This window comes from Pleurodeles waltl, chromosome 3_1 (genome assembly GCF_031143425.1).
Source record: "Pleurodeles waltl isolate 20211129_DDA chromosome 3_1, aPleWal1.hap1.20221129, whole genome shotgun sequence".
NCBI lineage: Eukaryota > Metazoa > Chordata > Amphibia > Caudata > Salamandridae > Pleurodeles > Pleurodeles waltl.
In genome coordinates, this window is record NC_090440.1 from 765,097,038 (window position 1) to 765,113,419 (window position 16,382).

General features: G+C 44.2%; 1 protein-coding gene across 5 annotated transcripts in view; it reads right to left on the bottom strand.

Annotated features, from left to right (window-relative positions):
- BMAL1 (basic helix-loop-helix ARNT like 1) overlaps positions 1-16,382 on the bottom strand; it is a 573,964-nt gene that overhangs the window by 165,362 nt on the left and 392,220 nt on the right. For all 5 annotated transcript variants that reach the window (XM_069223570.1, XM_069223574.1, XM_069223572.1 and 2 more), the window contains one exon: positions 13,271-13,420. In XM_069223570.1, coding sequence (XP_069079671.1) covers positions 13,271-13,420 — 150 coding nt within the window. The remainder of the gene's footprint in view (positions 1-13,270; positions 13,421-16,382) is intronic.

The following is a 16,382-nucleotide window of genomic DNA, read 5'->3' on the forward strand; positions in this document are numbered from 1 at the left end:
TCTATGCAACTCTACTCTGCCCAATGCCACTCTATGCAACTGCACTCCACACCAGTGCACTCTAAACAGCTGCACTGTATGCCACTGCCCTTTACTCTGCACCACTGTACTCTATGCCACTGTTCTCTGTACCACTCTACACCACTGCACTGACACTCTACTCTGCAAATCTGCACTCTACACCATTCTAGTCTATGCCACTGCACTCTAGGCACTATACTCTACAATACTCCACTCTGCACCACTCTACACCACTGCACTCTATGCCACATGAGTCTACTCTGCACTCTATGACACTGCACCACTCTGCATTACTGCACTCTATTGTATGCCACACTACTCCACTGCACTCTATGTAACTTTACCCTTTGCCACTCTATGCCACTGCACTTTGCACCAATGCACTCTAAACAACTGCACTGTACGCAACTGCCCTCTACTCTGTACCACTGTATTCTACGCCACTGCTCTCTGTGCCACTCTACTCCACTCTACATCACTGCACTGACACTCTACTCTGCAGCGTTGCACTCTCCACCACTGTACTATACACCAATGTACTATGTACTACTGCACTCTATGCCACTCTACTCTGCATCACTCAACAGCACTTTGCTCTACTCTGCACCACTCTACACTATGCCACTGCACTCCCTGCAACATGAGTCTACTCTGCAATCTATGCCACTGTACCACTCTACTCTACTGCTCTCTCTGCTACTCCATTGTATGCTACTCCATTGTATGCCACTCTACTCCACTGCACTCTATGCCACTCTACTCTGTCCCACGCCACTCCATGCCACTGCACTCTGAACGACTGCACTCTACGCTAACGCACTCTAAACAACTGCACTGTACCCCACTGCACTGTACTTTGCACCACTGGGCTCTACGCAAGTGCTTCTATGCCACTCTACTCCACCCCACACGATTATGCCACTAACTTTAAGCCATGCTGAACAGCAGCTACTCTGGTGTATAACATGGCTAATGGCTAAAACACATTAGCAAAGCCAATAACTCTTTCGTAGATGAGACCTATTGGCTTTGCCAATGTTTTTTAGTACTATGAGGTACTGAGGTACCTGAAAGAACTGTGAAAAATACAATTACATCATAATAAAGGCTGCTACAAAATGCGCAAATACATTTTGGTTAGATAAAAAAAAAAAGTGCTTCTCAAATACAGATTTGAATAATACCCAGTTTATACCTAGTACTAAAAAAATGTATAACACTACATTATAACCACACACTCGACAGCTCACCTTGGAACACCATTACAATACCTCTCTAAAAGAAATATCTTTGCCACCAGAAAACTTCAAGTGACTCCTTTTAGTAAAGTCAATGAAGGTTTTCAAGCCCCTTTGTATTTGCAGATTTACCAGTCGGGCACATTTGCATGTCTTTAGGGAAGGAGACCCCCTGTCAAGAACGTCTGATTCTTATCTGTCTGCCCCTCCCTCAGAGCACAGGAGACTCCCAGCCTTTCAGTCCAGCTGGGGAAACTGATCTGCCCATAATTTCGCCCTGCCTCTGTTGCCCTTTAGGTGAAAGGCTAAAATAACAGACAAATGCCGTCCGTTAAGGCTTTCATTACAGACAACGGACAGCAGGGCGAAATTACAGACAGTCCGTGAAATTTACAGACGGGTGGTCACCCTAATGTAGACCCAACTGAAGGAACAAACGAGTCCTTCACAGGGGAACAGAGTTAAATATCCAAAATACCGCCAGGTTCCAGAAAGTACTTAAAGAGGAAGCTGCTTATTTTGCTAAACACCTGGGGAGGGGGCTATAGGCTTGCTGGTGCTTCACATCTCAACATTTAGCCACACAAGTGGGCGAGCAACTGCAAGCTAGAGCCAGCCTCGAGATTGAGGCCTAGCTCTGGCTCATCTCAAGGTCTTGTTCCAACCTCGAGCCCACAACGAGACGAACCTTCATGTGCCTCCCTTCCTTCCTTCCAGTGACGTGGATGTGGCGTTAGGGCCAGAGCTGTAAACTTTGGACCTAAGAAACCCAGTTCGAGTCTCCACGCAGCTCAACATCCTGTGATTCTGGGCAAATTACCTAATTATTCAATTCCTATAAACAATGAATGGTAATCTTTTGTAATGTAACCGGTGCTTATGTGCCTTTGGGTCAAGTTTGCGCTATTGGTGTCAAAGCTTCCACGTGTTAAAAAAGTAAACTGTTTTGCATTTTGAAGAGACAATCATATTTTATGTGATGTTTGGTCTACCATTCACATAGCAAACTATTTCAGGGCTCATCTCGTGCACACGCTCTAAGATCTTAGCCAGACCCCCTGGCTCGGCTCTCTAATGTTAACTTGTTAGCTCACCCTCCTCTCATTAGTCAGAGTCAGTCACATTTGGAGACAGCGGACTTGAACAAACGTCAAGAAAAATTATTTGAACTGATTGGCTGAAAACAGCTAGCTCCTGAAGACTTTACTAAAAGCAAACACTTTAGAAAGTGGGCTGATTTCTACGGGGAGAAAGTTAAAATATCTGGGACTGAAGCAGGTGAAACCTTGTTTTTAATCATATAATAGTACTGTTTTATAAATACATAAAATATCAAGCATAAGTTATATATAATAACATTGTACATGGATGAAGAACATAGGACAATGTCACCTGACTTGATTTATTTTTTGACTTGAGCCAATTCAGGGTGAGGGTGGGCGGTCTGTTCAAAGCCATCAAAGATTTATTTGCTCTACAAGTGGTGTTGTTGACCCAGGTGAATGTTTTTCCAAGACTTTCTTTGATTACATTTTGTAAGAAAAGGCGGTGCATTAGAAATCATGAACCAGCAATAGACACATCAGAGAAATGACCAAAATAGCAGGGCTAGCTTGCCTGACAGTTTAACTGATAGCCATCAATAAACCCCCCAAAAAAGCAAAATATTAACAAAGTATCCCTTCTAAGCAAGTCGGTGAAGAAAGAAAAGAGGAAGTGTGCATCACCTCTCTCAGCCCCCTCATCCTCCCCTGCTCAGAACAGCATTTAAGATACAAACATTCTGATTTCGACCTCCAAACATCCCCCAACTGAGGACATGGTTCCGACTGTATCCCAGGTAGTCAGCCTAGCAGTAGCGGCTCGCAGGCCACGGAAGGGGCAGGGCGGGGAGGTGACAAGCAGGGGTGGGGGGTGTGTGGGGGTTGGGGCTAAAATGTAATTTAATTAAATTTAAAAAAATGAAAAAACACACCAACCTGTTCCGTGCTTTCCCGCGCCGTGTTCTTCTTCCTTGCTGGCGTGACGAAGGCACAGTCTCCCAACCTGCCCTGTGGCCAATCCTGAAGCTGCACCAAGCAGCGTCAGGACTTTCTAGGAGCACCCAACCAGGGTGCTCCCAGGCAGACTGAGAGCCTGTGCAGGCTCTCTCCAGCCCGGGTGTTGTCAAGCTGGAGACAGCCTACAGAGCATGTGTGTTTGGCCGGCCTGAGACGGCCGGCCAAACACACATGTGCTCTGAGGGGGAGTGCTGAGCACTCCCCCCAGTACATGTTACCCCCGTGGCCCGCTCAGTTTTAAACAAAACAATTATAAGCATACTTTATTATTGTTATGTTTAAAAGGTTTTGCAGATGCCACTGCTGGTGGCGAGGCGACGCTCCTCCGCCCATACGGATGAGCCACCACTGCACCCTAGCACTCCTAAATGTTTTAGTATTTTGTAGTATTTTTTTAGGAAAGCCTCTATCGATGTAAACAGGACATGCTAGGCCCAAACAGAAGTCCACACCCTTCCTCCAGGTCTCCAAGGAGGGGACCAGAGGCTCCTTCCAGGTCCTAGCAATGTCACATTTAGTAACAGTAAGGCCCAACAACAAGAGTGTTCGGCGGTATCTATTCCCATCTATTCCATCTGAGATGTGCAATAAGGCGCACCTTGGAGACCGTAGCAGGGACATGCCCAGCATTCACTCTAAGCAGTCAAATACCTAACTCCAGAAGGGAGTGAGAACTGTACACTGACAGACTGTATGCACAAAGTGCCCTCCTCATTCTGACGGTGCAATCAACTGGCAGATGCACTAGGACCCTTCCTCCACAACCTCTTCCTAGTGTAATAAATCCAGTGGAGATAGCCCAGATGAATGAGGTAGCACTGGGAAGCGATGTCTGCCTCCCAAGGAGAAGCCAACACACCTCTCCAGTCATCTTCCTCCAGGGGATTCAGGTCATGAACCTAAGACTCTCTGAGGGTCAGGAAGGTGTCTGGGGCATTGATCACCAGAGAGCAACCCGTGTGAATCTTTTGCAAGGCTAATATACTTTAAAACAATCTCATATTTTAAGGAGAGTTATATGGATGGATTTATTTGATTCCATTGCAAGGCAAGTATAGTAGTGTAGGATAGCTTTGGTTGGAGCTAAAGTTAATTCGGGATACCTAGAAACCATTGACTATCATTGTGAGCTATAAGAAAATAAAATGGACAAAAAGAAGCAATGGTGCTGTAACTCCGAATACAAACTGTTCTATTTTACTTGGTTTCATACTTCTAGTCTAAATTTAGGCCCCTATTAAAAAGTGGAGTGATTTATATGCAGGGCCACCATGTGGCCAGAAGTAAAAAATACTTACTAATAATTATGATCCTTCTGGTGAATATTCTATCTACCTGCAGATTCCTCACCTGTAGAACATTGCCAGTAATAAGACTGGATCTGGAAACTTCAAAGTTCTTACGCTGCCAGTAGGGGGTCACTGGGTTCACATTGATGGCATAAGTGGTGTCTGGTGATGTCACCAAAGCCATATCACACCCTTCCATGTGCAATGACTTGAGATCCCTTTTTTCAATGCCTTCGAAGAAGATATGGAGCCAACTCTGAGTTTTTCCTCACAAAACTTTTGACAGCAGGCAGAAGTATACATCTAACAAAACATCTCCTGATAGTACACCCATCTAAAATCTGGCTATCACAAGTATATTTTCTGGAATACTGTATGGATTTTAATACACCAAATCTGCATGAGTTGTTCCCAGTGCAGAGTAAATACGCTTCCATTAACCACCTGCTCTAAGCAAATGGATGCTGGGGCCAGTGAGGCAGGTGGTGGGAGGCAGAAGGTGGGGAGGGCATCAAAGTCTGTGTGCCTGCAGCTCCCCTGTGTGTTTGAAGGATGTCAGTGAACGTAGCTCAGTTTTGAGGACGAGGAGATTGGACCTTGGGGCTGTGAAGCACTTGTTCAGAGTATTGCAAGCTTAGCTTTGCCAGGAACAGGGGAATAGACCAAATCTCTGACCCAATCACATGAACATATAAGAGAAAATTGATTCTGTTGACTCCATAAAGTTTTACATATGATTTAGAGCAGACATAATTGCTCTCCAGTGCCTTCACATTCAAAGAAGTCTGTGGCAAGTGATATGTGGGTAAGTGAGATTTTCTTCACAATGGGATCTATATCACATGGCTAGGTATCAAAAACACAGGGGCCATGACGGACAAGTTATTTACCTTCGGCAATGCTTTATCTGTAAGAGACAATATCTAGTTGCAGATTCCTTACCTTAAAATTTTCCCAGGCATCAGTCTGGATCCAGAGATCTTTCTCCAGCAGTACCCTAGGTGACATCGATTGGCTAGGTGTCTGCTGTCGGTGTCGTCTGTGCCGGATATGACGTCGCAGGTACTGTATAGGTGCCACCCCGGAATGCTGACCTCCATTTCTTTTCATGACTTTCCACCCCAGAAGTGCAGAGCCATAAGGAACAAAGGCCACTAGTGCATCAAAAGTAAGACCCTGAAAGGGAGTCTCTGTCCCTAGAAATCAATTTGCAGAATGGGAAGGATTAGTGGGTTGGTAGGAATCTGCAACTAGGTATTGTCTCTACCATAAAAGGCATTACCGATGGTAAGTAACTTGTCCTTCTGATAGAAACTTCTATTTGCAGATTCCTTACCTTTGAATATATACCCAAGCAATACCATCCCCGAGGTGGGTCTATAAACTAAGATCATACTACAAAGTCTTACAGGACCAAACAGCATGGTGCCCATCACTATGGACCTGACTGTCCAGGCAACAGTGTTTGGTAAACGTGTGCAGAGATGCCCACGATGCTGCCTGACAAATGTCAACGACTGAAACTCCGCATGCTAACGCAGTGGTCGCAGCTTTGGCTCTGTTAGAGTGAGCAAGCAAAACCCTCAAGGGGTTTTTCTTAGCCGGTGCGTACCACATTTTAATGCAGAGACCGACCAATCTGGAGATGGTTCTCTTCTGCACTGGGGACCTTTCTTCACACCCACATAACCTACAAAGAGTTGATCATCCACCCAGAACTTTTTCGTAAGATCAAGGTAAAATTCCAATGCTCTTTTTGGGTGTAGGTGGTGGAGTCTCTCCTCTTCCTTAGAAGGTTGTGGGGTGGGTAAAAAGTAGGTAAGGTGATGGATTGGCCTACATGAAAGTACATGACCACTTTTTGGCAAAAAGGAATCCCTAGTGCGAAGTATCACTTTAACAGATGGAAAGATGAAGCAGCTTAGATGACAATGCCTGCAACTCACTCACCCTGCGGGCAGATGTAATGGCCACAAGGAAGGCTATTTTTAATGTTCGAAGCCTGAGAAGCCAATTGTGGAGATGTACAAAAGGAGCGCACATCAGAAATACTGGAAGCATATTCAAATCCTATTTGGGCATAATGAAAGAGGATGGAGGAAATATAGGAGTATTTAAACTAGGAAGGTTGATCAGGTCACTTCAAAAACACAGTGATAGCAGATAAGTAACCTTCTAAAGTGACCATAGCAGTGCCCTGCTGGGCCAGAGAAAGGATACACAACAGGATCTCAGAGAAAGGGGCAGAAAGGGAGTCAACGGACTTCTCTGTGCACCATCAACAGACTTGTCTGTGCACCATGCCACAAATCTCTTCGACAGGAGTACACCATTTTGGTAAAGGGATCCCTGGCTGGCAAGATAACATTACAGGTCTGAAGATCAAAAGCAGTCAACTGCCACCGCTCAATCTCCATGTAAGAAGGCAGAGTCTGGTCAGGTTTGGGTGGAGAACCCTCCCCAGCTGCTGAGACAGAAGATTCTCCCAAAGGGGGAGTCTGACTGGAGGATCCATGGCCATGCTCAATACCTCGGAATACCAGACTCTTCGTGCCCACTCCGGAGCCACAAGGATTACCTGGGCCCAGTCGTTCTTGATCTTTTTGAGAACTCTGGGCAAAAGTGATATGGACAGAAGGCATACAGTAGGCCAGAGTTCCACTCGAGACAAAAAGCGTTGCAGAGTGATTGTCTCCTTGGAAACTTCAATATGCAGTACTGCTGACATTGTGCATTCTCTGCAGAGGCAAACAGATCTAACCAACACTGGAACTCTAGATCCCACTGCAGAGCTCGCATAAGCCATATGTCATGTATCACCAGCATGATGTAAGAGGCCATGAGGCCCGCAGCCTCAGAGTCATTCTCACCGAAATCCAGTATAGAGACTGAAACATCGGTATCATAGCCTGAATATCCTGGACTCACCACTCAGGAGGATAAGCCCAAAACTGTACTGTGCCCAGAACAACTCAGATGAAAGGGAGACTCTGAGAGGGACTTTTGGCATGTTTATAGTGACCCCCAGTGAATGCAGGAGGCCCACCACAGTCTGGAAGTGGGAGACGACAGCCAGGGGAGAGCCCATCTTCAACTGACAGTCATTGAGATAGGGGAATACTGAAACCCCTGATCTGCGCAGGTGAGCTGCAACCACCGTCATCACCTTGGTGAACACCTGATGGGTGCTGGTAAGGCCAAAGAGGAGCATGGGGAACTGAAAGTGCTTGTAACCTACAAGTAATTTCTGTGGGCAGACAGGGAGGGAATATGAAGTAAGAGTCCTGCAAGCTCAACACTACCATCCAGTCTCCTGAGTCCAGGGCAGATAGAACCTGAGCCAGAGTGAGCATTTTGAACTTCTCCTTCTTAAGAAAGAGATTGAGGGACCAAGGATCTAGGATAAGGCGGAGGCCCGTGTCCTTTTTGGGCACCCGAAAGTGGCCGGAATAAAAACCACAACCAACTTCTAGCGCAGGGACCCTCTCTATGGCTCCCTTGGCCAAGAGAGCCATAACTTCCTCTCAGAAAAGTGGCAAGTGATCCTCTGTCATTCAATAGTAGGACAGTTGCATGGATGGAGGGGTAGTCTCAAAAGGGAGGGTGTAGCTCCTTCGAACTACCTGCAAATCGCGAATCCCACCTGTCTGATGTGATGGACGACCAGCGGAGCATGTGATGGTGGATCCTGCCTCCGACTGGTCCTTGATGGGGATGAATCAGACTAGGAAGGCTTGGAGGCTTCTGCGGGGTATGGGGGGTGGTGGACTGGTCAGACCTCTGGCTCCCTTATCCACAAAGGCGTTGGAGCCCACGTCCCCAGCAACGCAGGGGCTGGGGAGCGTGGCCAGCATGGTGGCTGAAGTGAAATGGATGTAGCTGGGTGCCCCTTCCACAGCCGCAAAAGAGGCAAAAAGCACTTGCGCAACCATATCACACAGCGTGTGGGAATAATGGCCCAAAAGGCATGCAGTGCTCAAGGACCGCAATGCCAGGCTGGTGGAAGGAAACACCTTCTTCCCAAGTGTGTCCAGCCTCTTGGATTCCCCATTCAGCGGTGATGAAGAAAACACACCCGGGGTTGGAGTGTTGTGTCAGGATCCCTAGGTCACCCAGTGCAGGACAATGGCGGAGGGCTATAGTCCTGATCACAGGAGCCCCGTTGCTGGTTTGGACTTGGTACCCAGACCAACACCTGTAAGGGTTTCATTAAAGGGAAGCAGGGGTTCAGAGGATGAAGCCCCAAGCTGAAGCATCTCTGTCAGGTTAGTCCTGACTGCCACTGAAGGGAGTTCAAGGTCCAGGATATCAGCTGCTCTCCGCACCATCATTAAGTTTGAAGCTCCCTCCTCGGTAGCCACGGGAGATGGGGGGGGGGGGAAGAGTTTGCCAGTATCTAGGTATCCAGTCACAGGTTTCAGGAAGGTCTGCACGCCAGTCCAGAGGGTCTTGGAGCTGGTATTTTAAAGGGTGCTGTGATCCCTCCCCTTTCTTACCGTAACCTTGGCTATAGTAATAAGGCACAGGATCCGACATAGGGGGCAAGGCCCCTACTGGTGCTGGAGTCTGCTTCGTACAACGCCCCTCCGGCTCTGTGTTAGAGTAGGCAATGAGGATGGGGGCAGTGCCGCCAAAGGGCGAAGAATGTCAATGCCAGAACCAGCATCTGGGAGGGTCAAAATGGTACGGCTGGCACAGATTCAAATCAGTGACTGGATCTCTGGGTGCCCCTTGGAGCTGAGGCTGAAGCTGCTGGCGCGGAATACCAAGGGGCCCCTTCTGACTTCGCAGGGCCCAAAGGAACGCCAGCAGAGTCTGACTGCCCAAAAATGAAGTGCATGCTCACAAAACTCTAAGTTGGGCAGGAGTCACTCTGGCTCTCAGAAACTCTAAGAAGCGCCAAGTCGGCCCAAACACAGGCTCTGCAGATGGAGACCTTGATAAACAATGTTCCCTGGTCTCATCGGCCAACGGATGTGGTAAGGTCGAAGAACGTTTCACCTTTTTTTTTAAACTTTTTCTTATGCCTCAAATTACTCAAAAATCCAGCGGACTTGGAGAGGGAGGGGGTCCGTGACTGATCCCGAGATCTTCCTCTCGACCGAGATCGGAACTTAGGCGAAACTGAGCACTCGCCTGCCATCAGCTTTAGGGACCCTCCCTCCCTCCCTCCCTCAAAGCCTTTGGTTTCATGGACCGGCACTTGGAGTACTACTTCAGGTCGTGGTCATGCTCCTAACACTAAAGGCACATGAGGTGCGGATCAATCATGGACATTGCCCAATAGCAGGATCCTCATGGCTTGAACCTGGTCTTACGTGAAGATGTCCCTTGATGCACCAGAAGTAGTTTGATAAAGTTGAAAAAAAAGACCAGTCAAAAAGTGACTGAGGGGTAGCTCTTTCTTTGGATTCGCACGCCTGGGTGGCACCTATATAGGAACTGCAATGTCATTTCTAGCGTGGGCGATGCCGATGACAGACATGGAGCCGATCACTGCCACCAAAGGCGTGCAGGGGTACTGCTCGAGAACAAGGTCCGGACCAGACTGACACTAGTGGGACATTCTATGGTAAGGAATCTGCAACCAGAGGTCTTTTTCCGATTGAGTATTAGGAAACTTGCATTCCGACTGAATCCTAGATCTTCTGCTTGGACAAATATCCGACCAAACTGGTTACCATTCCCTTTAGGAATTCTTTCTAAATGGTTGGCTGTGCAAACACAGTCTTTGCCTAGACACTTCACAATTTTGAGCCAACATTAACCGACCTTTAAAATGTACGGGTCTCTTATTACCTACCTTTTCTTTGCCTGGTATCACAACAACTGCACTAGTGAGTGGAGAACATAACATTGAGTAATGAAAAGTAATACAGTTAAACAAAAGTGCAATGCAGTCAGGGTGGATAGGATTCACACAACCAAAGCAGCAAGAGATGGTGCTCTCTTTTTTGGCAACAGAAAAAACAGACCATTTATCACTTTTGTCACTTAGAACGTAAAGAAGTAGTAAGAAAGACAGAGAAATCTTTCAGAGAAAAATACATCCAGGGGTAAAAAAATAAAAGTTTTTTGCTTCATTTTGGGTAAAGCACAACGGCTAGGAACCCAATGAAACAAAAAAGTCTAAGCGCGACAGTATCTTTTTTAAATGGAAAGATGTTGGGTAATGGTTGACCTTTCTATTTGAAACAGTGTCCAAGTATGCCATGAAATATAGAAGGGGACAGGGAGCACACTGCCCAGATTACCAGCGCACAATTCACCCACATGCACTGTGATAAATACAGTGCATGGTAAAACTCACTTTAGTATAAAGTCTTTAGCATTCACCAATGGTGGTGCAGCAAAGGGTTGGGTATTTCTAGACATGTGTTTCAGGATATTTTACATTCGTTATTAGAGAGTAACACATTACATTTTCGGTGCTTGCAATGCTGCCCTCTCTCCTCAGGTTTCTGTACCACAACCAGAGCACAGGTGTATCGCAATGAGCTTGTCAGCCCACTAACTCAAAGGAGAATCTTGCCGAATAGTGTGATGGTATGCCAGGCAATGTGCTCCCATCCCTGTTTTGTGTTGAGCTCGTTGTTGAGTTATTGGGCATGACTGAGGAAATTCAGCTTACTTAGTTTCATCCAAAAGTGGTATGTTTTCAGTTACCATTGAACTCTCGACCATTCCTCATATTTGTCAACCAAGGCTTTAAAAAGTGCTTGAAAATTATCTCAATCTCCTGCAAAGCCAACGGTGCACTATGACATGCAGTGTCAAAAGTAGATATTAATAAATGCAAAGCTGAACTGCATTTGTAATGAATCTAATAAACATTAGTGTTATTGACGTAGCCACAACTTATTACCAAATGGGCTTAGATAAGTATTAAAAAATCCTACAAATTGACAGTGAGAAGTGATAGGGTGATTGTATTCCAATAAGGCAGCTTCAACCTATATAGTACTCAGCTTCTGGTTCCCACTGAGACCACAGTGGATTCTTGTACGTGCAGTCTTCACATCATAATCCTACTTACTTTAAATTAAGAAAAAAGTAAAAATCACATAACAGTGAACCTTTTTACCAAACTTCAAATTCATAGATTTGCATAGAGAGGAACTAAACTATAATCAAGCTACTTCCCAGTCCACATATTTCTGTTACGTTCTAATCATCACAAAGGCTCTGTTTCTTGTGTAGCTGTTCTACCCATTGATTTCAAATGGGTATTTCTTTTAAATACACCTCTTTAGTGTAAGATCCCTAATATCACCTGTGCTTCACTATATGTTTTTTAATGAATTTCCAGGTGCAGACCTGTACAGGCCTGATCTTTCAATGTAATTTCTATGTTATAATTTGTCTTTCAGTTAAACCCATCTCATTCCTATCACCATGCAAATCAAAGCACACGTGTGCCACTCATTCCACCAATGCCATAGGCAAGGATCCACATACTTTAGTGTGTCTTGAGTCAACAAGTGAGCAGCTGGATGATGCTGCCATTAAAATGCAGAGTTCTTATCTAATATAGTGCACCACTGGTACCACTGGTGTACACCAATACAATCTGGTATAAACATAGTAGAGAATTCTCACTGGAATTAAGTTTGTGGTTTGAATGATAGCATAAATATATGTAAACCGAAACTGAGGAAATCCTTTGATACAGTACTGTAATGTAAATATAATTTAAAAATTGGAATGTTGGGAGCTTAATTGAAAACAATGGAGGGCTCCGGGCTTCTAATGTCCGGTAGAAGCCCAGAGCTCCAACATTCCAATGTTTTCGGTCTCACGAAGCCTGAGGGGATTTCAATCAATCCCCTCGCGCTCCGTGAGGCCGTTTTTAAATTTATTTATTTATTAGAACTTTCTGCCCTCTAGTGGCGAAATTTTCTCATAGTCCTCCGTAGCCAGCTATAGCAGCATTAAAGTCCAGCTCCCTTGTTCAAAGCCCTCGCCTTAGGCTCGGCTCTGTAACGCTTGAGCTGACGATTAATGGCAGGTATAGTCAGGTACAGTGGGCTGTAAGGCTATAGTCAGCATAACGTGGTGGAAATTTTTTTATGTATTAAGTGGAGGAGACATTGTCTACCTTCAGCTCAGTCACAAAAACCTCAAAGGATGCTCTTGTCCTTTCTGATCGATGGACATAAAACAGAACCTGAGACAGAGCAAGACAGGCTGTAACAGCAGAAAGGAAACAGAATGCACACAAGGAGTTTCTCAAGCAACACACATTTCTGTTTTTGTAAATTGAGGCATAGCCCTAAATCCTAGACGACTAACTTGGAGTATGAAAGAAATGAAATTGTAGAATTACTTTTTTGAAATGGCGCATGTAATATTATGTTTTCCTAGTACTTAAGTAGAAATACTCTTTAACCTAATTTTCCGGATAGTGGATATGGAAAATCTGAAACAGAACTGTAACGCTGTTCCATAAATACAAAATCAAAGAGAATTACTAAACATTCTTTTTTTTTACTTGTTACACAAGCTAAGAGTCAATTGCCAAATATAATTCTTCAAATTCAGCTTCGTTTTCTTGTGGATAAAATGCCTAAAAATGTTAGATAACTGTGTCCTAAAATAGTACCTCTATTAGTACGTTTGTAGAATTGATGTTTATAGGTTTTAGAGAATGAAACTATATTACCTTTCTTCTTTGAACAGCTGGAAGAGAAGTCTTTGTCTTCTACTTTCACAGATGGCCTATTACATTTCATCCTACAAAAGAAGGAACGCCTTGCTCCAGAGCAGAGTCTTGACGGTCCAGGTGCGATATCTGTTTTTACTGGTAGACCAGCTATAAACACAAAACAATTTCAGTGAAAAATATTGCATAGAATGTTACATCAAATATCTAAGCAATTTTACAACTGGGATGGCATACATGTAAGTTGATGGTGTTTTTACATTAGAAAGTTTAATTTAAAAAGCTATAGAATTCAACATCAGATAAAATTGTTGTTAAAGCCATGGTGCATACAAAAAAGACAACAGTTGCAGGTATTCCATACTTAGCTGAAGTAGTAATAGTGTATTCCATCTACAATAGTCACCCTAAGCAGCTCTTATTAGCAACCTACAACCTCAGTTTGGGAAACAGGTTAGACTTCGACATGGCTAGGAAACAGCACCTGCACATTAGATAATGAAGAACTGAAGCAGAGACAGTTGGCCTTCAACTTAAGACACCAAAGAAAGAAGTTAGCTAAATGATTAAAAATCTAACTTCATCACTGTTTCATGCCAAATCAAATCTTAAATCACGATTTTGTTAATCAAATTGTGACTTTCATTCAGGTACCCATGGAAAATCTCCATGTTGCAATACTTTCACATGTGGTGTAAGATTGTAAATTCAAACCTTTCATCTGACCAGTTATCACCTAAATTTAACTCAACTGAGCTATAGAACACATCTGTAACAAGCTGAAGCTCAGGACCAGTTTGAACTTTACATCATCCCTTCTACCTTTGTAGCTCAAGCTACCATGTTGCTGCTGTATTTTTCAGTACTAGTATATGCTGCTAAGATTAATATAAGTGCATGGCGAGAGAGATTTTTTTCCAATGAAAATCACATTTGGTCTCTGGAAAACTAAAATGGATTTGCTGTGGCACAAACAGTCCGCAAGCCTGAATCTTCACACAAAATACCTGTAACGGATGGCAATTCAAAGTGAGAAGTACTTTTTCTGTCTCACCGGTCACCCACCTAAACTGTCTGGCCATGGAGACTGAAGACACTGTGCAAGGAAGATTTATGAACTGTTACAAAGGTATTGCTTTCTTTACCTCCCAAAGATACTGCCCTCAAGATTTAGAGTATAATTTAGAGACAGGAGATGCTAGATTAAATTGGAAGGCAATTCTTTGATTTCTCAATGAAGTGCTAAATGATGTGGATAATCCAATGGAGTGGTTGTATGCTGGCTGAGGAAATGTTTACAATGAACTGTCCTCCAAAAATCCTAGGATTTTCTTCTACCTGGTACACAAGGGAAGTACATGATTTGTCTCACAACATTACAATGTTGATCCACATATTGTCCTTTTAGAAGGCAGTCCTAATGTTTTCACGTTGGTAGCTATCCTGAAATAGTCCATAAAGGAAGCATTCGAGATTCCTCTAAGCAATCTGAATGGGATTCACATCAAACCAACTAAGACAGCTAGACCACCTGGCCCTTGCTGAGGCACAAATATTCTGATTACCTATAGCCCAAGCACTCTCAATGAAGGCCATGAGCTTATCCAGATGCACCCATAGTACCCTGGTTCTCAAAGACCGATCCAGCATGAACACACAGGACTAAAAGTTAAGTAATGGTCTTTGACCAAGCAAAGAAACTTTCTTTGTTATCAAGAAGAGGACAATGACTAAAATACACAGGCTCAAGGTAGCAACAAGTGCTCCCAGAAACCTGTTGCTTTCTGATGGACTACCTCAGACAGTGTTTATGAGATAATTATAAAGATCAGAAAGTTATACAGCAGTTCTGCTAACTGCTACATCTGTCTGTAAGCACATTTGGTGGGTTTATTTACAGAGCTGGTTTCCAACCCAAGAATCCAATAAGTTGGGAAATCAATTTATCTGCAGACTATCCAGGCTGAAGGGCCCAATTCTTTGCAAATCAGTGTGAGTATTGGTGGCCAAATTCCCTATTTGTAAGTTACATCTGTTTTTCTAATTACCAATCGACTACCGGTCCCCATTCCATTTCCATGGCATGTGGGCAGCTAGAACATACAGTGTTCAGGAAATAGTGTCAGATTAGTGTTGCAAAGTGCCTGCAAGGAGTTATAATGGCAAAACACAAAAATATATATGGAACTGTCTCATCAACAGAATCCGGGGCTTTAGTCTTGTACCTACCAGATAAGTGCCCTATAAATGTTTTCTTTTAGTGGACCAAGTAGTTCTGTGTTGTGATTTGCCTACATCAATTTTAACACTGTGTAGTTGATTATAATATTATGACTTATAATATGATGTTGGGGCCCCTTTTGACAGCATTATCACAACAATCAACCATCACCATTGAGCTGCTGGTCCTTGGTGGTTAGGAATGAAATACTAGACATAGCAGACAACCAACACCTTTGTCATTTTCAACAGTAGAAGAAAACTGTTAGAAATTGCATCTCTAGTTGGCAGTGGTTTGTACCCTGTCCAAGTAGTGACCCTCACTCTAGTCAGGGTAAGGGAGCCACACAACTAAAATAACCCCGCTCACCCCCTTGGTAGCTTGGCATAACCAGTCAGGCTTGTCTGTGAGTCGAAGTGCAAAGTATTGGGACGCACACACACATAGTAGCACACTGAAAACACTACAAAAGGACTCCACACCAGTGTAGAAAAATAGCCAATATTTATCTGAATAAAACAAGACAATAATGACAAAAATCTAACATACACATGTAAAGATATCACTTTTTAAAGGTTTCAATGAGTCTTAATCCATAGGAATGAATGGTTGCATCTTTTTAGAACAAAGAACCCGGGATGCTTAGTTTCCTTATTGCGCAGGAGAGGTGATGTTTCGATTCTTTCCTCACAGGAGAGGCGATGCGTCAGTTTCTTACTGGCAGGGGAGGTGATTTGTTGATTCTTTCCTAGCAGGAAAGGCAACACGTTGATTTCTGGAAATACAGCTTCAGTTCCTTACTGAGGTGTGGGGTCGATGAGAAATTGACACCCTGGAGGCAATGGGTGGAAAATCCAGACGCGCTGTGTTTATGGAGCTGTGGGGAAACAG